At 41.2% G+C, this 22,672-nt stretch overlaps 1 protein-coding gene across 2 annotated transcripts in view; it reads right to left on the reverse strand.

Annotated features, from left to right (window-relative positions):
• The window catches only part of PCCB (propionyl-CoA carboxylase subunit beta), a 95,240-nt gene that overhangs the window by 62,072 nt on the left and 10,496 nt on the right, over window positions 1-22,672 (reverse strand). For both annotated transcript variants that reach the window (NM_001038548.2, XM_024987430.2), the window contains 1 exon segment: window positions 13,559-13,669. In NM_001038548.2, coding sequence (NP_001033637.1) covers window positions 13,559-13,669 — 111 coding nt within the window.

Raw genomic sequence — 22,672 nt, forward strand, 5'->3', positions numbered from 1 at the left:
ATATACAGCCTTGACATACTCCTTCTCCTATTTGGAACCAGTCTGTTGTTCCATGTCCAGTTCTAACTGTTGCTTCCTGACCTCCATAGAGGTGTCTCAAGAGGCAGGTCAAGTGATCTGGTATTCCCATCTCTTTCAGAATTTTCCACAGTTTATTGTGATCCACACAGTCAAAGGCTTTGGCATAGTCAATAAAGCAGAAATAGATGTTTTTCTGGAACTCTCTTGCTTTTTCTATGATCCAGCGGATGTTGGCAATTTGATCTCTGGTTCCTCTGCCTTTTCTAAGACCAGCTTGAACATCAGGAAGTTCACGGTTCACATATTGCTGAAGCCTGGCTTGGAGAATTTTGAGCATTACTTTACTAGCGTGTGAGATGAGTGCAATTGTGCGGTAGTTTGAGCATTCTTTGGCATTGCCTTTCTTTGGGATTGGAATGAAAACTGACCTTTTCCAGTCCTGTGGGCACTGCTGAGTTTTCCAAATTAGCTGGCATATTGAGTGCAGCACTTTCACAGCATCATCTTTCAGGATTTGAAATAGCTCAACTGGAATTCCATCACCTCCACTAGCTTTGTTCATAGTGATGCTTTCTAAGGCCCACTTGACCTATAGATACACACTGCTAAGTCACTTCAGTCATGTCCGACTCTGTGAGACCCCACAGATGGCAGCCCACTAGGCTCCTCTGTCCCTGGGATTCTCCAGGCAAGAATACTGGAGTGGGTTGCCATTTCCTTCTCCAATGCATGAAAGTGAAAAGTGAAAATGAAGTCGCTCAGTCGTCCCCAAATCTTAGCGATACCAAAGACTGCAGCCTACCAGGCTCCTCCGTCCATGGGATTTTCCAGGCAAGAGTACTGGAGTGGGGTGCCACACTACTATACATAAAATAGGACAGCAAGGACCTACTGTAGAGCACAGGAAACTAAATTCAATATCCTATAATAAACTATAATGAAAAAAAAATACTGCTGGGAAAACTGGATCAGTCAGTCAGTCCAGTCACTCAGTCATGTCCGACTCTTTGGGACCCCATGAATCGCAGCACGCCAGGCCTCCCTGTCCATCACCAACTACCGGAGTTCACTTAGACTCACATCCATCGAGTCAGTGATGCCATCCAGCCATCTCATCCTCTGTTGTCCCCTTCTCCTTCTGCCCCCAATCCCTCCTAGCATCAGGGTCTTTTCCAATGAGTCAACTCTTCACATGAGGTGGCCAAAGTATTGGAGTTTCAGCTTTAGCATCCGTCCTTCCAATGAACACCCAGGACTGATCTCCTTTAGGATGGACTGGTTGGATCTCCTTGCAGTCCAAGGGACTCTCAAGAGTCTTCGCCAACACCACAGTTCAAAAGCATCAATTCTTTGATGCTCAGCTTTCTTCACAGTCCAACTCTCATATCCATACATGACCACTGGAAAAACCATAGTCTTGACTAGACGGACCTTTGTTGGCAAAGTAATATCTCTGCTTTTTAATATGCTATCTAAGTAACGATAACCCTGTATGCGAGACAACAAAAGAGACAAAGATGTATAGAAAAGTCTTTTGGACTCTGTGGGAGAGGGCGAGGGTGGGGTGATTTGGGAGAATGGCACTGAAACATGTATAATATCATGTGAAATGAATCACCAGTCCAGATTCGATGCATGATACAGGATGCTCGGGGCTGGTGCACTGGCATGACCCAGAGGGATGGTATGGGGAAGGAATTGGGAGGGGGGTTCAGGATGGGGAACACGGGTACACCTGTGTGGATTCATGTTGATGTATGGCAAAACCAATACAATACTGTAAAGTAATTAGTCTTCAATTAAAATAAATAAATTTATATTTAAAAAAATTTTTTAAATAAATAAAAAACCTGATTAGATAGAAATTGAAAAAAAAAATTAATATGCTATCTAGGTTGGTCATAACTTTCCTTCATGCAAAAACATGAAATTGGACCTTATGTAATACCATATACAAAAATTAACTCAAAAGGACCAAACATAAGAGCTAAAACTGTACAACTTAGAAAAGAAAAAGGGGAAACTCTTTTGTGACACTGGATTTGGCAAGATTTCTCAGGTATGACAACAAAAGCAGAGATAAGAAAAGTACATAGACTTCATCAAAATTAAAATCTTTTGTGCAAAAAATACTAACAGAATAAAAAAGTAGCCCACAGAATGGGAGGAAATATTTTCAAAGATGTATCTGTTAAGCGGTAATATCAGAATATGTAAAGAACTTCTACAACTCAACAAGAACAAAAACAATCCAATCAAGAAGACATAAACATCTCCAAAAAAGATATGTGAAAGTGAAAGTATCGGTTGCTCGGGCATTCCTGACTCTTCTCGACCCCATGAACTGCAGCCCCCAAGGCCCCTCTGCCATGAGATTTTCCAGGCAAGGATACTGGAGTGGCTTGCCATTTCCTTCTCCAGGGGATCTTTCCAACCCAGGGATCAAACCCATGTTTCCTGCACTGCAGGCGTGTTCTTCACCAAATGAGCTACCAGGGAAGCCTGTATCAATGGCAAATAATATGAAAACAGGCTCAACATCACTAATTATATTAGGAAATATAAATGAAAACCACAATGAGATACCACTTCACACAAACTAAGATGGCTATAATCAAAACAGAAAACAAGTGCTGGCAAGGATGTGGAGAAGACAGAACTTTTGTGCATTGTTGGTGGGAATGTAAAACGGTACAGCCACTGTGTAAAAACAGTGTGATGTTCCCTCAAAACATTAAACAGAGTTACCATTTTGTTGAAAAGGCAAAAAGATAGGACACTAAAAGACGAACTCCCCAGGTCAGTAGGTGCCCAGTATGCTACTGGAGATCAGTGGAGAAATAACTCCAGAAAGAATGAAGAGACGGAGCCAAAACAAAAACAACATCCAGTTGTGGATGTGACTGGTGATAGAAGCGAAGTCCAATGCTGTGAAAAGCAATATTGCATAGGAACCTGGAATGTTACATCCATGAATCAAGGCAAACTGGAGTGGTCAAAGAGATGGCAAGAGTGAACGTTGCATTTTAGGAATCAGCTAACTAAGATGGACTGGAATGGGTGAATTTAACTCAGATGACCATTACATCTATTACTGTGGGCAAGAATACCTTAGAAGGAATGGAGTAGCCATCACAGTCAACAAAAGAGTCCAAAATGCAGTACTTGGATGCAATCTCAAAAATGACAGTATGATCTCTGTTCATTTCCAAGGCAAACCATTCAACATCACGATAATCCAAGTCTATGCCCCAACCAGTAACGCTGAAGGAGCTGAAGTTGAACACTTCCATGAAGACCTACAAGAACTTCTAGAACTAACACCCAAAAAAGATGTCCTTTTCATTATAGGGGAATGGAATGCAAAAGTAGAAAGTCAAGAAACACCTGGAGTAACAGGAAAATTTGGCCTTGGAGTGCAGAATGAAGCAGGGCAAAGGCTAATAGAGTTCTACCAAGAGAACACACTGGTCATAGCAAACACCCTCTTCCAACAACACAATAGAAGACTCTACATGTGGACATCACCAGATGATCAATACCAAAATCAGATTGATTATATTCTTTGCAGCCAAAGATAAAGAAGCTCTATACAGTCAGCAAAAACAAGACCGGGGAGCTGACTGTGGCTCAGATCATGAACTTCTTATTGCCAAATTCAGACTTGGATTGAAGAAAGTAGGGAAAACGACTAGACCATTCAGGTATGACTTAAATCAAATCGCTTATGATTATACAGTGGAAGTGAGAAATAGAATCAAGGGATTAGATCTGATAGACAGAGTGTCTGAAGAACTATGGACAGAGGTTCATCACATTGTACAGTAGACAGGAATCAAGACCATCCCCAAGAAAAAGAAAAGCAAAAAAGTAATAAAATGGTTGTCTGAAGAGGCCTTACAAATACATGAGAAAAGAAGGTAAAGGCAAAGGAGAAAAGGAAAGATATACCCATTTGAATGCCGAGTTCCAAAGAATAGCAAGAAAAGATAAGAAAGCCTTCTTCAGTGATTAGTGCAAAGAAATAGATGAAAACAATAGAATGGGGAAGACTAGAGATCTCTTCAAGAATATTAGAGATACCAAGGGAACATTTCATGCAAAGATGGGCTCAATAAAGACAGAAATGGTATGGACCTAACAGAAGCAGAAGATATTAAGAAGAGGTGGCAAGAATACACAGAGGAACTACACAAAAAAGATCTTCATGACCCAGATAATTACGATGGTATGATCACTCACCTAGACCCAGACATCCTGGAATGCAAAGTCAAGTGGGCCTTAGGAAGCATCAGTATGAACAAAGCTAGTGGAGGTGACAGAATTCTAGTTGAGCTATTTCGAATCCTAAAAGATTATGCTGTGAAAGCGCTGCATTCAATATGCCAGCAAATTTGGAAAACTCAGCAGTGGCCACAGGACTAGAAAAGATCAGTTTTCATTGCAATCTCAAAGAAAGGCAAAGCCAAAGAATGCTCAAACTACCACACAATTACACTCATCTCACACGCTACTAGAGTAATACTCAAAATTATTCAAGCCAGGCCTCAACAGTACATGAACCGTGAACTTGCAGATGTTCAAGCTGGATTTAGAAAAGGCAGAGGAACCAGAGATCAAATTATTTACATCCATTGGATCACTGAAAAAGCAAGAGAGTTCCAGAAAAACATCTATTTCTGCTTTATTGACTATGCCAAAGCCTTTGACTATGTGGATCACAATAAACTGTGGAAAATTTTTCAAGAGATGGGAATACCAGACCACTTGACCTGCCTCTTCTCATCTGCATGCAGGTCAGGAAGCAACAGTTAGAATTGGACATGGAACAACAGACTGGTACCAAATAGGAAAAGGAGTACATCAAGACTGCATATTGTCACCCTGCTTATTTAACTTATATGCAGAGTACATCATGAGAAACGCTGGGCTGGATGAAACACAAGCTGGAATCAAGATTGCTGGGAGAAATATCAATAACCTCAGATATGAAGATGACACCACCCTTATGGCAGAAAGTGAAGAAGAACTAAAGAGCCTCTTGATGAAAGTCAAAGAGGAGAGTGAAAAAGTTGGCTTAAAACATTCAGAAAACTAAGATCCTGGCATCTGGTCCCATCACTTCATTGCAAATAGATGGGGAAACAGTGGAAACAGTGGCAGACTTTATTTTGGGGGATCCAAAATCACTGCAGATGGTTGACTGCAGCCATGAATTTAAAAGACGCTCGCTCCTTGGAAGAAATGTTATGACCAACCTAGACAGCATATTAAAAAGCAGAGACATTACTTTGCCAACAAAGGTCCATCTTAGTCAAAGCTATGGTTTTTCCAGTTGCCATGTATGAATGTGAGAGTTGGACTATAAAGAAAGCTGAGTGCTGAAGAATTGATGCTTTTGAACTGTGGTGTTGGAGAAGACTCTTGAGAGTTCCTTGAACTGCAAGGAGATCCAACCAATCCATCCTAAAGGAAATCAGTCCTGAATATTCATTGGAAGGACTAATGCTGAAGCTGAAACTCCAATACTTTGGCCATCTGATGCGAAGAACTGACTCATTTGAAAAGACCCTGATGCTGGGAAAGATTGAAGGTGGGAGGAAAAGGGGACGACAGAGGATGAGATGGTTGGATGGCATCACCGACTCAATGGACATGAGTTTGAGTAAACTCTGTGAGTTGGTGATGGACAGGGAGGCCTGGCGTGCTGCAGTCCACAGGGTCGCAAAGAGTTGGACACAACTGAGTCACGAGACAAATTGAACCCAGGAACTCCACTCCTAAATATACGTTCAAAAGAATTAAAAACAGGGATTCAAACAGATATATATACACAAATGTTTATTACAGAATTATTCACAAGAGCCTGAAGGTGGAAACAACTCACATGTTCACTGGCAGATGAATAAACAAAATATAGTAGTAGATACAAAGGAATATAATCACTCTTATAAAGGAAGGTTGACACATGCTACCATATGCATGAGCCGTGAAGACATACTAACCGAAATATGCCAGTCACAAAAAGACAAATATTATATGAGTCCAAAATTCTGAGATAGAAAGGGACTGGGAGTGGGGAATGAGGAACCAACATTTAATGAGTACAGAGTTTCAACTGTGGTAGATATGAAAAATTTCTGGTGGTAATGGTTGCACAAGTATATAAATGTACCTAAGGCCACAGAAACGTAACACATTTTTACCACATTAACCATTTCTTATGTATATTCTATAACTTTTTTTTTAAGTATTATATCTGGACTTCCCCGATGGCTCAGTGGTGAAGAACCCACCTGCCAGTGCAGGAGACACCAGCTGGATCCTGGGTCAGGGAAGATCCCACGTGCCTCGAAGCAAATAACCCCATGCACCGTAACTACTGAGTCTGTGTTCTAGTCCCTGGGAGCCGCAACTACTGAGCCATGTGCCGTAACTACTGAAGCCCGCACGCCTGCAGCCCAAGCTTCACAATGAGAGGAGCCACTGCAATGAGAAGCCCGAGCACCCCGACAAGAAAGTAGCCCCTGCTCACTGCAACTCGAGAGGAGCATGTGCAGCAAGACCCAGCACAGTCAGAAATAAGTCAACAACTTTTCAAAAGTATTATATCAGTGTTAAACCTCTGGAATTTAACAACTGGTTATATAAGTGCTTAAGAATTATACACTGAAACATTAATAAGGTAAAGGGACATGATATATATAACCCATTCTCAGTTAAGAATTCTGTACATTTGAAATTTCAAGATAAAAAGATTTCTTTTTCAATTCTGCCCAAAGGATAGCATTGAGACAGAAAACTTCCCATCACAGAGTTGAAGAAAACAGGTGCAACATACATAATTGATACTTATATCCAGACCATATAGAGAACTGCTAAAAACCAGTAAGAAAAAAATGAAAACCTCAATTTTTAAAAATGGGCAAAATTGATGAACAGGCATGCCACAAAAGAAACATAAAAATGAATTCCCTGGCAGTCCAGTGGTTAGACTCCTTGCTTTTACTGCCAAGGGCCAGGGTTCAATTCTTGGTCAGGGAAGTAAGATCCCACAAGTCACACAGCATAGACAAAAAATAAATAAATAAAAGAAACATATGAAAAGGGTTCAACCTCATCAGTCACGTAAATGCAAATTAAGACAAGAAGAGACCACACCACATGTAAACTGGCATTAATTAAATTACGTCAATAAAAGTGCTGGCAAGGACATTAGTTCAGTTCAGTCACTCAGTCGTGTCTGACTCTTTGCGACCCCGTGGACTGCAGCACGCCAGGCTTCCCTGTCCATCACCAACTCCCGGAGCTTGCTCAAATTCATGTTCATCAAATCAGTGATGCCATCGATGCGGTCGGCAAGGACATAGAACAAGTGAAATTCTCACACACTACCAGCAGAAATGTAAATTGCTGCAACTTCTTGGTAACAAGTGTTACCTAGAAAAGCTGAAGATATGTATATCCTATGACCTTGAGAAACTGAAACATGTATACAGCAAGATACATGTGTAAGAATGCTTACATCAGCATGATTTGTAATGGCTATACCACTATTAAAATGAAATACTTTTACAAAGTACATGGATAAACCTTAAAAGCACAAGTCACAGTCACACACAAGAGAATGTATATTATATTTACTTTAAAGGTAAAATAGGCAGCATTACCCCACTGTTTAGTGAGACATGAATAAAATTTTAAAGCAAACAGCAAAACAAATTTTTAAATTACCGTAGAAGTTGAAATAAATACTTCTAGGCAGGATAGATGGAGATAATAATGATTAGGAGGGTGATGAGAGCAGGGCTCCTGGAGGGCCATTTCTTTCTTTAAATTTTTTGGCTGAGCTGAATGGAATATGGGATCATAGTTCCCTGACCAGAGATCAAAACCACACCCCCTTGCAGTGGCAGCACAGAGCCTTAACCACTGGACCACCAGGGAAGTCCCTGGAGGGCCATTTCTCGATCTGGGTGTTATTTACATGAATCTGTACTTAATAATAATTGCTTTACATACTTTATGTACTTCCCTGAGTATGTACTACATTAGAAAATTTAAAGTGTTTAAAATCTGGGGGACTTCCCCAGTGGTTCAGTGGTTAAGAATCTGCCTGTCAATTCTGGGGACATGGATTCCATCCCTGCTCCAGGAAGATCCCACATGCCGAGGGGCAGCTAAGCCCACGTGCCACAACTACTGAGCCTGTGTTCTAAACCCTGTCTTCAAGACAAGCCGCCGCAATAAGAAGTCTGCACGCCTCAACTAGAGAGTAGTTCCTGCTTGTCCCAATTAGAGGGTCTCTGCACAGTAAGACCCAGTGCAGCCAAAAATAAAAATAAATAAACAAGTAAATAAATAGAGTACTTAAAATTTTTTTTAAATTAACTGGGAGAGGAGGCTGAGACAGAAGCAGGAAAATCAGTTAGAAGGATTCTGCAATAACCCTAAATGGGGTGTTTGACTCAAAGTAATGGCAGTGTAAGTGATAAGACATACATGCCAATTTGATTATGCTTTAGATTACATCCTAAGGTAGAGTAAACATGATTTCTGACTGATTGAACTTGGAATTTGACAGAAAAATATGAGTCAAAATTATGTCAATGTTTTTGACCTGAGCCAATGGAAGGCTGGTCTTGCCATTTATTGAGACGAGGAAGGCTACAGAAGAGCACTTTGGGAAAGGTTCGGGAAAGATCTAAACCTATCCATGTTGAGAAACCCATTCAAGTCCAGATGGAAACGTTGATAGGAAACTGAATGTCTAGTCCTGGAGTTCAGGAAACCGTTCCATCATGAAGAAATAGGTCTGAGAGCTGTCAGCACATAGATATTTAAAGTCTTGAGGTAGGATAAGATCACCAAGGGAATGAGAGAATTGCTAGAAAAAACCAAGAGAGTATGGCGCCCTGCTGTTTCAAAGAGGAAGAAGTGGCAAGACGGGCCAAGTGCTGCTTGGAAGACCAAGAAACATGAGGCCTGAGAAACGTCCACTGGATTTAGTGATACAGAAATCGTTGATGTCTTTGATAAGAGAAACTGATATTACCAATGACCCTGAATAGAATAATATCCTTTTCACCCTAAATTAAATGTCTAAGTATATTTGGGCTTCCCTGTGGCTCAGATGGTAAAGAACCTGCTTGTAATGCAGAAGGCTGAGGTTCGATCCCTGGATTGGGAAGATCCCCTGGAGAAGGGAATGACAACCCACTCCAGTATTCTTGCCTGGAGAACTCCATGGACAGAGGAGCCTGGCAAGCTACAGTCCATGGGGTCAAAAAGAATCAGACATGACTGAGCGACTAACACACACAAGTATATTTAGATTTATTTCTCAATTCTGTTCTGCTCCCTGGTCCACTTATTTACTATGGAGAAGTAAATGGCAATGGCAAGTAAGTGGGCAATGGCAACCCACTCCAGTACTCCTGCCTGGAAAATCCCATGGACAGAGGAGCCTGGTGGGCTGCAGTCCATGGGGTTGCTAAGAGTTGGACATGACTAAGCGATTTCACTTTCACTTTTCACTTTCATGCACTGGAGAAGGAAATGGCAACCCACTCCAGAGTACTTGCCTTGAGAATCCCAGGGACGGGGGAGCCTGGTGGGCTGCCGTCCATGGGGTCACACAGGTCAGACACGACTGAAGTGACTTAGCAGCAGCAGCTATTTATTTACAAACTGACCAAACAGTTTTAGTTATTTTAGCTTTATAATGTATTTTCTCTCCTGGCAGCACTAGCCCTTCATTGCACTTCCTGCATGGTATGTCTATTTTTACACTGTGGTTTTCCCCCTAATACGAACTTTATAGTTACCTTGTCTAGTCCTTTAAAAGAGAATCTGCTAGCATTTTTACTGTACTCTCATTAAACATTTAAGATGCAGACTGGTTAAGGCTTAATGATTAGTTGTGGAGAACGAGAAAGAGGAGGTGGTACCAATACATAGGTATTAAAGTTCTACCAGTGAAGAATGAGAACACAGGATTAAAAGACAAAGCATACAAAGTCAACATAGAAATCAGCTATATTTCTACATACTATATACAAAATACCTGAGAAAGAAATAAAACCATCCTATTCACAATAGCATCGAACATTACAATACCTAGGGATTAATTTAACCAAGGAATTGAAAACTACAGGACTTTGATAAAAAACACCAAAGAAGACACAAATAAATGGGAGGAAAAAAACCCATGGTTATGGATAAAAATATTGTCAAAATGTTCATACTACTCAAAGCCATATATAAATTCCATGCATCTCCTATCAAAACTGCAATGGCATTTTTCAACAGAAATCTGTCATCATGGCATAAAAAGAGAAACTCAGACTAATGGAACAGAATCAAGAGCCCAGAAACAAGCACTCACATACACAGTCAATGAATACTTGACAAGTGAGTCAAGAATACTCAGTGAGGAAAAGATAGTCTCTTCAGTAGATTTACAATGGGAAAACTGGATAACCACACGCAGAAGGTAAAACTGGACTTGAACCCATATCTTGCACCTCTCACAAAAATTAACTTAAAATGAATTAACAACTTAAAAACCTGAAGCTGTAAAACTCCTAGAAAAAAAACACAGGGGAAATACTCCCTAACACTCCCAAGACCCTAACACTGGTCTTGGCAATAATTTTATGTATGACACCAAAAGGGTATGCAACAGAAGTAAAATAGGTGTGAGGATTCCATAGTGGCTCAGTGATAAAGAAACCGCCTGCCAATGCAGGAGACACAGCTTTGATCCTCGGTCTGGGAAGATCACACATGCCACCAAGCAACTAAGGCCATGCTCCACATCTACTGAGCCAGCACTCCAGAGCCCACATGTTGCAATTATGGAAGCCCTCACACCTAGAACAGCAATAAAGACCTAGCACAGCCATAAATAAATGAATTTTTAAAAACAAATTAGTAAGTGGGACTATATCAAACTAAAAAGCTTCTACGGAGCAAAAGAAACAATCAACAAAATGAAACGGCAACCTACTGAATGGGAGAAACTATTTGCAAATCATATATCTAATAAGGAGTTAATATTCAAAATATATAGAGAACTCAAGCAACAGCAAAGTTTTTTTGATTAAAAAATGGGCAAAGGATCTGAACACGTATTTTTCCAAAGAGAATATAAAAATGGGTCCATGAAAAGATGCTCAATATCACTCATCATCAGGGAAATGCAAACCAAAACCACGATGAGGTTTTAGCTTCACACCTGTTAGAAAGGCAATTACCAAAAAGTCAAGAAATGACAAGTGTTAGTGAGGATGTGGGAAAAAAACGGAACACTTGTGCACATTGGTAGGAATGTAAATTGATACAGCCATTGTAGAAAAAAATACAGAAAGATTCTTCAAAAAGCTAAAAACAGAACTATAAAATGATCCAGCAATCTCACTTCTGGGTATATATCCAAAGGAAATCAAATCAGGACCTCAAAGAGGTAACTGCATTTCCATGTTCAATACAGCATTATTCACAATAACCAAAATACGGAAACAACCTAAGTACCCACCAATGGATGAATGGATAAAAAAAAAAGTGACACACATACACACACACACACACAGAGCATTATCCATCGGATATGCATATCAATGAAGAAAATGTGACACATACACACACACAACCATGCCCAGAGAAATATTAAGCCATGATAAAAAAGGAAATCCTACCATTTGTGACATGAATAGACTCTTAGGGCACTTTGCTTAGCATATACTAAGCAAAATAAGTCAGAGAAAGAGAAATACTGTATGATCTCATTTACATGTGGACTCTAAAACAGCTGAACTAGTAGAAAAAGAATGGTGGTTACCAAGTTGGGGGGGCATGTTAATTGAAAGATACAACCTTCCAATTATAAGATGAATAAGTTCTGGGGATTTACTGTACAACATGGTGATTAGTTATCAGTAAATATCATATCATATACCGGAAAATTGCTGAGAGAGTAGATCTTAAGTGTTATCATCACAAAATAGGAATGGCACTTATGCGAGGACTATGGGGGTAATCACTTTGCAATATGTAAGTATCAAATCAACATGTACACCTTAAACTAGAACAATGTAATATGTCAATTATATCTCAATAAAACAGGGGAAAATGTTTTAAAATCCCAGCATGTAAGTAGGGAGAGGAGGAAAGAAGGCTTTATCCAAAGGAACTGATCCCACACCTCCATTCCTACCAGGTAGGAAGACAACTAGGGTAGCACCAGGTAGGTATGGCATACACAGATTTAGTGGGCAGTTCAAGGAATCCCGCTTTGTTCAGGAAGCAAGGGATGTGGTCATCTTAATTTTTAAAGCCCAACCTAAATGGAACATTGAACTTTTAGGTTGTTTTTAATACATCACTAAGAAAAAATAGTTGAATCAAGGGGTAAGGACTCTGCTAAATCTTAATTCCTAATGCCAAAGAGAAAAGCATTTCCTATGTATGTTCCCTGTGTTTACACTGTTTTCATCTTGGATGATTCTCTTTCATTTTGCACACTAATGTGTCTTGACATTTATTGCTCATTATGTTTAAAAATATTTTAAGAGAAAAGACTTTTTTAAGTATCAGGGTAAGGGTAATTACATACGTATGATTTCAAATAGGCTTCTTTTAAAAATCATTTTTTTCAAAGGCTACATATTGTATGATTCCAATTATATGACTTTTTTTTTTAAATATGGACCATTTTTAAAGTCTTTCCTGAATTTGTTACAATATTGCTTCTGTTGTTTATGTTTTGGTTTTTTGGCCATGAGGACTATGGGATCTTAGCTCCCAGAAAAGTATGTTAGTCACTCAGTTGTGTCTGACTCTTTTTGACCCCATGGACTGTAGCCCACCAGGCTCCTCTGTCCATGGAATTCTCCAGGCAAGAATACTGGAGTGGCTTGTCATTCCATTCTCTAGGGGATATTCCTGACCCAGGGATCAAACCCAAACTTCCTGCATTTGAAGGCAAAGTCTTAACCACTAAACTGCCAGGAAGTCCCCCAAAATCATTTTAAAATATCAAGTCATCTAAATCATGTAATAAAGATATGTACCTTGCACAATAAAGCTAGAAATCAGATTTAACATTATCATCATAGACAAAATATAATAAAATGGTAAAGAGCTGAAGAAATAAAGGCAGAACATAAGAAACAACTTCCCAGTGAAACAGATTACAGAAAAGTTTTCCATGAGAAACTTTCTAATAGAATCCAGTAAATAATCACCTGTTTGGGCAGAGGATAGAATCCTTTGATTACCTAAAACCATCTGCAATTCATATCAGCAAGTAAAATCACCCGCCAATCAAGTACCCAAGCACATTCTGCCACTGAATGCACACAAGCTGCATTTTCATGCCAGAACTTTCTCCCTACCAAGATTTTATCATCACTATGTTGAAAGTCAATACAACTGTACAGATAACAACCCAGATCTGGGTCAGGAATGATTGCTATTGCAGGTGAGGTGCTGCATAACTCTCAAAGGGGAGGAGAACCAGGAATTTCTTTCTTACCTTCACCATGAACGTGAAGTCTGTTAAGGCTGGGGAGTAGACAGCCCCACCAGCACATGGGCCCATGATCAGAGAAATCTGAGGGATGACTCCGGATGCCGTGACATTCCTCTGCCAAAAGAGAAAGGCAAAGGTATCTAGTTACAGAGGTGTTCAAGGCATTATCTGCAGAAAGACAGAGGCAACAGTTAAAGTACATTTGGCTTTTATTCACAGAAATTCTATCCAAGAGAGCTAATCTGTACAGTTTCTTCCAATATTGTATATGGGATCTTCTCCCCATAACTGGTGGGAGGGTTGACATATTACTTTCTGGACCAAATAACCTCTTCTCTCCTTGGCGGGGCATTCATTCCCCAAAAGCTCCACCAGGACATGAACTCAGAGAGAACCCCACCACTCTCACCCCACCTCTAAACACACCTCAGGCCAGAGCCTGTCTGTACAAAACTGGCTGAAAGAATGAATAGAAACCTTAGGCATAATACACAGTGCCAACACTTATCCTGGACCCTTGACCTCTTCTTGGAGCCCCTTCCCACTCCACACAGAGGATACCCAATAGTTACAGGGTAAGCCTAAGAGGTTAAGTGCTACTTTACCCTGAGTCTTCAGTGTCTGCCCACCCCTAGACAAAGCAGATGGGCAATAAGGAGGCAGCAGGAGCCAGAAGGGCTCCACAGGGACAACGGTGCTGTGAAGAGCCAACCCTCAGGCCATCTCTTGGGAAAAACAAGATCCCAGGGTGCTGGAGGACCCAGACAAGATATGAGCCCAATGACCGGATTCTATCCTTCCCTGAGCCATGTCAGCTTAAGAGAAGTACGTCCATTTTTAGCCCTGCCCTGGGTCTGAGCCCAATTTCTATAACTCAGGACATAGCTCAGGATGGCATAAAAAGGATCTATAGAGAAGATTCTGGGAACATAGTAGAGTGGGAAGCACCAGGAATCTGACACCCCACTTAGACAAAAACTGCACTGGCAGAATCTGCCTCATGTAATTTTTTGGAACTCCAGAGCCTACTGAAGGTTTTTAACTTCCAGAGGAAGACTCAGTTCAGTTCAGTCGCTCAGTCGTGTCCGACTCTTTGCGACCCCATGAACTGCAGCACGCCAGGCCTCCCTGTCCATGACCAACTGCCAGAGTTCACCCAAACTCATGTCCATCGAGTCAGTGATGCCATCCAGCCATCTTATCCTCTGTCGTCCCCTTTTCCTCCTGCCCCCAATCCCTCCCAGCATCAGGGTCTTTTCCAATGAGTCAACTCTTCTCATGAGGTGGCCAAAGTACTGGAGTTTCAGCTTTAGCATCATTCCTTCCAATGAACACCCAGGACTGATCTCCTTTAGAACGGACTGGTTGGATCTCCTTGCAGTCCAAGGGACTCTCAAGAGTCTTCTCCAACACCACAGTTCAAAAGCATCAATTCTTCGGTCCTCAGCTTTCTTCACAGTCCAACTTTGACATTCATACATGACCACTGGAAAAACCATAGCCTTGACTAGATGGACCTTTGTTGGCAAAGTAATGTCTTTGCTTTATAATATGCTGTCTAGGTTGGTCATAACTTTCCTTCCAAGGAGTAACTAAATCTACAGGCTTAGTTAATTTTAATTCATTGTTTATTTCGTGGAGGGAGAGTATGTAAAACATTACTATGGTTCAAATTTCAGCTCTTAGCACAGCAGCAGCTACCCCTACCCAGCCCCTAACCCGAGCCATGAGGCACATGCAGCAGCTATGCATGTTTTCCTGGAACAGTTTACCCAGACAAAGGCAAAAAGGACTCTGTCCTCCAAATACTGGAAATCCATGCTATGATGGTCAGCTGCTGATTCTAACCAGAGGTGCAGTTAGGAAGTTAGGCAGCCATGGTTGTTGCACCTCACCTCATTGTTGCAAGCCCCTCCCTCCAGCTCAGAATCACTTGCATGAGGGCAAATCAAACCTAGAATGAGATGCCACATCACACGTATTAGGATGGCTACTATTTTAAAAAATAGAAAATAAGCAGTGTCGGTAAGGATGAGGAGAAACTGGGCCCCTTGTGCACTGCTGGTGGGAATGTAAAATGGTACAGCTGCTGCGAAAAATAGCATGGTGGGTTCTAAAAAATCTTTAAATAGAATTATCACACAATCCAGAATGTTTACTGTGGAGCCCTATACCAAGGTCACAGGTGCAAGGCCTTGTACCAAGGCCACAGATGTGGAGCCCCACAACCAAGGTCATCTCCGGAACTGACTGAGCCCCATAACAACTGTTGCCGAGAGCCCCTCTAATCTAAACTGGCTTGTTCTCTGACAGCATATTAGATAAAAATATCCACCCTGTTTACCACCTTATAGCATCCTCACCAATCACCTAATGCCACCCTTCCAGCAGGAATTTTCTTTGTTGTGAGGCTACAAATATTGGCTACTAGCCCACGAAACGCGTGGGCTCTCGCTTGAGCCAGCCACTGTTATAACAGCATCCCCCACTCTAATAAACTCAATCCTCCTCTCAGTCTGCCTCATGTCAGGAATTTCTTTTCCAACCCACAACATCTACTTCTGGGGATATACCATATAGAATGCAAAACAGCGTCTCAAGGAGATAATTTTACACCCACATTCATAGCAGTATTACTCACGATAGCTAAAATGTGGGATCAACCCAAATGCCCATCAATAGATGAATGGATAAACAAAATGTATGTGTATACAGTGGAATATTATTCAGCCAGTCACAAAAAAACCAATGTGCAATTTTCCTTAAATAAGCTATTTCTTCAAATAATAGAAACAGAGTAGAATGGTGATTACCAGGGGTTGGGGAAGGGGATAACAGAGAGTAATTGTTTAATGGGTTCAGAGTTTCAGTTTTGCAAGACAAAAAGTTATGGAGATGAACAATGGTGACAGGTGCATAAAATCATGAATGTATTCAAGACCACTGAACTGTACATTTAAGAATGTTTAAATTTAGTAAGTTTTCTATTATGCATATTTTACCACAACTATTTAAAAAAGATGAAGAAAAGCTGTCCATATTCTGCAGAAAATATCAAGCTGGGTGAACAGGCTTCCAGCTATGACAGAGTGAAGAGTTCAGAAAATCTCTCCCCAAAAACCAACTATAAAATATCACTAAATTGTCAAAAACATTTCAGGGCTCTGAAACTGGACCAAACATTAACGGAGGCGTGTTTACTAATGAAAAGCTGCTGACTGTGTGATAAGAACGGTGGGAGTCTAAGGCATTCTTAACCAAGGCTCTATCATTGCCCACACAAGCTCAGGACGTCCTTCAGGGTGAAAGAAAATACCACCAGACGGTAATTCAAATCCACAAGAAGTAAGAACACTAAAACTGGTAAATGTGTGGTTAAATATACAATATTGCATAAACATAGTTCTCTCTCTCAATACTTTTAAAACAACAAGGGTACATAAAGCAAAAACGGTAACACGTTGATGTTAAGACTTATAACAATAACAGCACAAAGAAAGGAGGATAAAAATGGAGCTCTGTGGAACAAAGCTCTTATATTTTACCAGAATTAAGTCAGGATCAATTTGAAATAGATAAATTTACATATTATTACCCTTAGAGCTGAAACCATGTACAAGCCCCGTGTCCTTGTCTTTTGAAGTAAAATGCTGACTCAAGAGTTAATGAGTGGGAAAGGTGAAGATGCAGAAACAAAGAGTAGCTGTTGGGCTAAGGCACTGGTAACAATTTAGACTATAATTCTGCCACATAACAGAATCACCAAACTGCCAGTTTCCTGAAAGACATAAACCCCTGACACACATTCCTAAGTTGTTTTTACAGGAAGCAGACCCCCTCCAGATGAAAAACGCTAACCACAGGAGCATAGACCCTGGGCTGGCTGAAACCAGAAGGTTGACTGTATTGCTGATCCCGTTCGTGATGCCAATTGTTTTGCTGTTCACACTGTTCACTGAACCCAGGGTAGGCAAGCTAAGAGGCTGGAAGAAGACACAAGGAGCCATAGGAACTGCAGACATGTTTATTCTCTCTTGGCTGGCACGGCAGCCATAACACAGCCTCTCTCCTAGCTGACACAGCAACTGTAGCAGCAGCCACAACATAGCCATAACCGAGTCATCACATTATCTCACATAACATAACCATGATGCCACCCCAGCAGCCAGGGCTTTTCAGGTGAAGCTTATATATATTTATAGAACAAAAGTAGCCAGTGGCCAAGCAAGTATCTCGTGGAGTGCATGAGTATTGCTATAATTGATCTCAGCTGTTACATAACCCTGCAAAGACATTGTTTACAGAACATAGGGTGAGAGGGTGTGAGAACATGGAGCGAGAGAGCCCGACTGGAGCCATCTTGTTAATTTCCCCACAGTTGATGATGCTAGAAACTTCACCTTGATGCCAACCAATCTAAGAACTGTCCATGAGCTGATCATGCCCTGCTCCTTGAACACTATAAAACTCTTCACTACCCCTTCCATGGGTGGGTCACACAGTCTTCAGGGCATTAGCCCACTCTGGCCCCCTTTGCCTGCTGCTGCTAAGTCACTTCAGTCGTGTCCGACTCTGTGTGACCCCATAGACGGCAGCCCACCAGGCTCCCCCGTCCCTGGGATTCTCCAAGCAAGAACACTGGAGTGGGTTGCCATTTCCTTCTCCAATGCATGAAAGTGAAAAGTGAAAGTGAAGTTGCTCAGTCGTGTCTGACTCTTAGCGACCCCATGGACTGCAGCCTACCAGGCTCCTCTGTCCTTTGCATGGCAAAGCAATAAAAGCTAGTCTTTTCTACTTCACCCAAAACTCTGTCTCCGTGTTTCTATTTGGGACCTGTGAAGAGAGGCTGAGTTTCAACAAGAGTAACCACTTAAAAAACTCATACAGTACCAAAAGTTCAGAGGAATTGAAAAGGTACATTTAAAAATATATGTTTGACGTAATATTTGAGTGACATCAAAGAAGATTATAGAAAAGGAATCCATCCCACCACCAAAATAACTATGGAGTTGGCAGGAACTGTCTGAAGCAACTCTTTTGAAACTCTGGAATCTAAGGGAACACTTGTAGCTTCCAGGAAAGACTTCCTAAAGTGGTAGGTAAATTTCGGTCAATTTTCACATTTAGCATAGTAGTCTTGCAACAGAGTTCTTGGCTTCCTTAATTAGTAGAAATTAACTAGAGACCAGATAAGAAATTCAGGGGAGGCTTAGGGTGGGCAGAGGGAGGAGGAAACCCATGCTCAGCAGGGAGGAGCAAGAACAAACAAGTTTCCTTTGGTTGCTGGTTCCCCAAATTGGGAGGCAGGCAGGTGGTGAGCTTGTTCATTATATTGGGTGAGAGTAAGGCAATGGCTCCCCACTCCAGTACTCTTGCCTGGAAAATCCCATGGACAGAGGAACCTAGTAGGCTACAGTCCATTGGGTCGCTGGGAGTCGGACACGACTGAGCGACTTCACTTTCACTTTTCACTTTCATGCATTGGAGAAGGAAATGGCAACCCACTCCAGTGTTCTTGCCTGGAGAATCCCAGGGACTGGGGAGCCTGGTGGGCTGCCGTCTATGGGGTCGCACAGAGTCGGACACGACTGAAGCGACTTAGCAGCAGCAGCAGGGGTGTGTCCAGGTGTCAGACCAGAGGGTGGCTTAGGTGGTTTGCCCACCCCCTCGGTAGTGTTCTGTGCAGACGGCATGCACAGCACCCTGCTTTCGCTCCAGGCTCCTTAGAAGCAGCAGTTGTGTTTTCTGGTTTCTTTGTATCTTTTGTCCAGATTTGTCCTGACTGCCCATGCATGAAGTTATTTTTAGTCCCATATAGTTTCTCTGTATTTTGTTGCTCGAGGTGTGTCCAGGTACAAGCATTGCAGCATTGCAGCAAAGAGTCCCAGGTCTCAGTAGCTACCCTCCCACGGCCTACAACCCTGTGGCAGCCTGGGTTCCTAGGGTGGCTAGCTGGGGTCAGGGTGGGTAACAAGGGCTTTGTCCTCCAAAAATCAGGTTTGTGGATTTGGTTACTGATCAAAGGTTTTGATCACTGGGAGGCCAGCACAGAGGCTAGCCACTGTTTTACCCCTGACTAGCTAAAGCCACTTCCCAGCTGAGATGGGATTTAAAGGGACTTCTCATCTCCTAGGAGCCAGATATTTAAAGAAATCTTTGTCAGGTCACCAGATGACTGTAGACACAATGGAATTGTTAGGGGAAGCACACTGACTGAAACTGCCCACCCTGGCCAGGCGCCATAGTAACCATTTGCATGAGTTATTTTATGAAGGAGGTCCTGGTAAAGAACATGAAGCTAAGAAGCCACCATCAACCATAAGAGTTCAGGAAAAGTCAAAAGGAGGTGCCAGGTGTCTACCACCTCCCAGAATCCTTCTCACTGGCATCCCTCTTGGCTGAGCGTGCCATCAGGAAACAGAACAATTGGCCAAAGACAACTTGGAAACTAATCCCATCACCATAAAACCTGAGACTGCAAACCACGTGGCAGAGAAGTTCTCCTGGGTTCCCTTACCCTGCTGCTCTCCACCCAGGCACCCTTTCCCAATAAAACCTCTTGCTTTGTTAGCATGTGTGTCCCTCAGTGAGTGTGTGACAAGAGCCCACTTTCAGGCCCCGGAAGGGGTTCCCCTTCCTGCAACAGAATTAAAACTTCATGAAATCATGAAGATTTTGTCCAGTGTTTTTTTTTTTTTTAATGGAGTTTTATAGATTTTGGCTCTCATATTAGGTCTGTGATCCCTTTTGAGTTAAGTTTTGAGTATGGTGTGAGGTCAGGGTCCAAATTCATCCTTGTCTCACCACCATTTACTGACATGATCATTCTTTCTCTCTTGAATTGAATGGAAAACATTTTGCAAAATAAGTTGGAAAAGTCACAAATGGAAGCCCCTGGTGACTCAGACAGTAAAAAATCTGACTGCAATGCAAGAGACCAGGGTTCAATCCCTGGGTCAGGAAGATCCCCTGGAGAAGTGAACGGCAACTCACTCTAGTGTTCTTGCCTAGAAAATCCCACGGACAGAGGAGCCTGATGGGCTACAGTCCGTGGGTTCACAAAGAGTCAGACACGACTGAGCAACTAACACTTTCACTTTTCAGCCCCCAATAAGCAAAAATCAGCAATCTAAAAAGTGGGAGAATTAGATTTCCAACATCACCAAACGTAATTCAATGTCTAGTACATAAAAAAAATTACTAAACAAAGAAACAGCCTAGTATAGTCTATTTACAGGGAAAAAAAGAACCTGACAAAAACTACTGCTGGGAAGCCCAGACAATGGAATTATAAGTCACAGATGTTATATTAACTGTCTTAAATATGTTCAGTGAGCTATAGGGAATCAGGAAAACAGTGTGTGAACAAAATGAGAAAGACACTAAAGAAACAGAAATTATGGAGAGAAGCCAAGCATAAATTCTGGAGTTAAAAAGTACAATAACTAAAACAAAAAGATGACTAAAGGGGTTTAACAGATTTTAGCAAGCAGGAGAACCTGAGAGAACTTGAAGACAAGACATCTGAAACTATTCACTCTGAGGAACAGCGAAAAAGGAAAAAAAAATAAGACTAGAGACTGAGGAACGTGTGGAAAAACATCAAATGAATCAACAAACACCATATACCAGGAGAGACTGTACTTCTGATGTGAAGATAAGCATATAGATTAGTGGAAAAGAACTGAGTCCAGAAAGAAACCCTTACATTTATGTCAATTGATTTTCTTTCCACCAAAGTGCCAGGACAATTCAAGAGAGAAAGAATGATCATGTCAGTAAATGGTGGTGAGACAAGGATGAATTTGGACCCTGACCTCACACCATACTCAAAAATTAACTCAAAAGGGATCACAGACCTAATATGAGAGCCAAAATCTATAAAACTCCATTTAAAAAAAAAAAACACTGGACAAAATCTTCATGATTTCATGACATATTGCACAGGGTTCTTACATATGACAAATAAAACATGATTCACAATAGAAAAAACTGATAAACTGGACTTTAAAATTTTAAATTTTGTACTTCAAAAGCCACCATTAAGAAACAAAAAGCTACAGACTAGAAAAATAAACTTGTAAATCTGATAGAGGATTTGTATCCCGAATATATAAAGAACTCTCACAACTCAAGATCCAATTATAAAATGAGCAAAAGATCTGAATAAACACTTCAGCAAATAAAATATACAAATGACTACTACATACATTAAAAAATACTCAACAGGATTCATTAGCAGAAAAATACAGACTAAAACCTTAGATACCACTACTTATCACTGAAATGGCTATAAGGAAAAAAGATGACAATGCTAAGTGTCAACAAAGATGGCTGGAACCTGAAACCCTCAATTACAGCCACTTTGGAAATATTTTGGCAGTTTCTTGTATAGTTACACATAAACTTATCACAATGAAGTTGAGCAGGATCTTGTAAGACCTTTCCAAATACAAAAATCTTACTGTGTCCTGCAATTCTTGTTTGTAGGAAAAATGGTTCAGCCTCCTAGACCTTCCCTGAGTTCCAAAGGGCAGATTCAAACAGTAACTAGTTAAGGGAGTGAATGGGGCCTGGGCCTGTTCATCCTCAGGGGATGTGCCTAACAATTTGACACACATCTCTGAGTTCTACAGAAACTAAGGCCCTCTACCACCAGGGTGGGGGATGGTAACTTGAGACTAAGCATATGCACTGGACCCCAGCCTGGCTGGAACCAGAATGCTGATGAGTGAGATTCCTGGAACACCACCATGTTATCTCACCGATCAGCCAGATAGAGGAAGGTCAGACACACTGCTACTCCCCTCCCTCACCTTCCCAAAAACTCTTCCCTGAAACCCACCAAGGAGTACAGGCCTTTCCTTGGCCCTACAATAAATCTTCCTCCACTCCAAACTCCAACATTTTAGTTTTGTTTGGCCTCACTGTGCATCTGGCACACAAACTTGGGTTCAATAATTTGACACAATAATTCTACTCTTAGGAATATACTCAAGGGTTATGAAAATATATGTCTACACAATGAGTTATATACAAATGTACATTGCAGCATTATTTATAATAGCCAAAGTAGAAATCCAAATGTCCATCAATTAGATAAACAAAATGTGGTAT

This window comes from Bos taurus, chromosome 1 (genome assembly GCF_002263795.3).
Source record: "Bos taurus isolate L1 Dominette 01449 registration number 42190680 breed Hereford chromosome 1, ARS-UCD2.0, whole genome shotgun sequence".
Lineage (NCBI taxonomy): Eukaryota > Metazoa > Chordata > Mammalia > Artiodactyla > Bovidae > Bos > Bos taurus.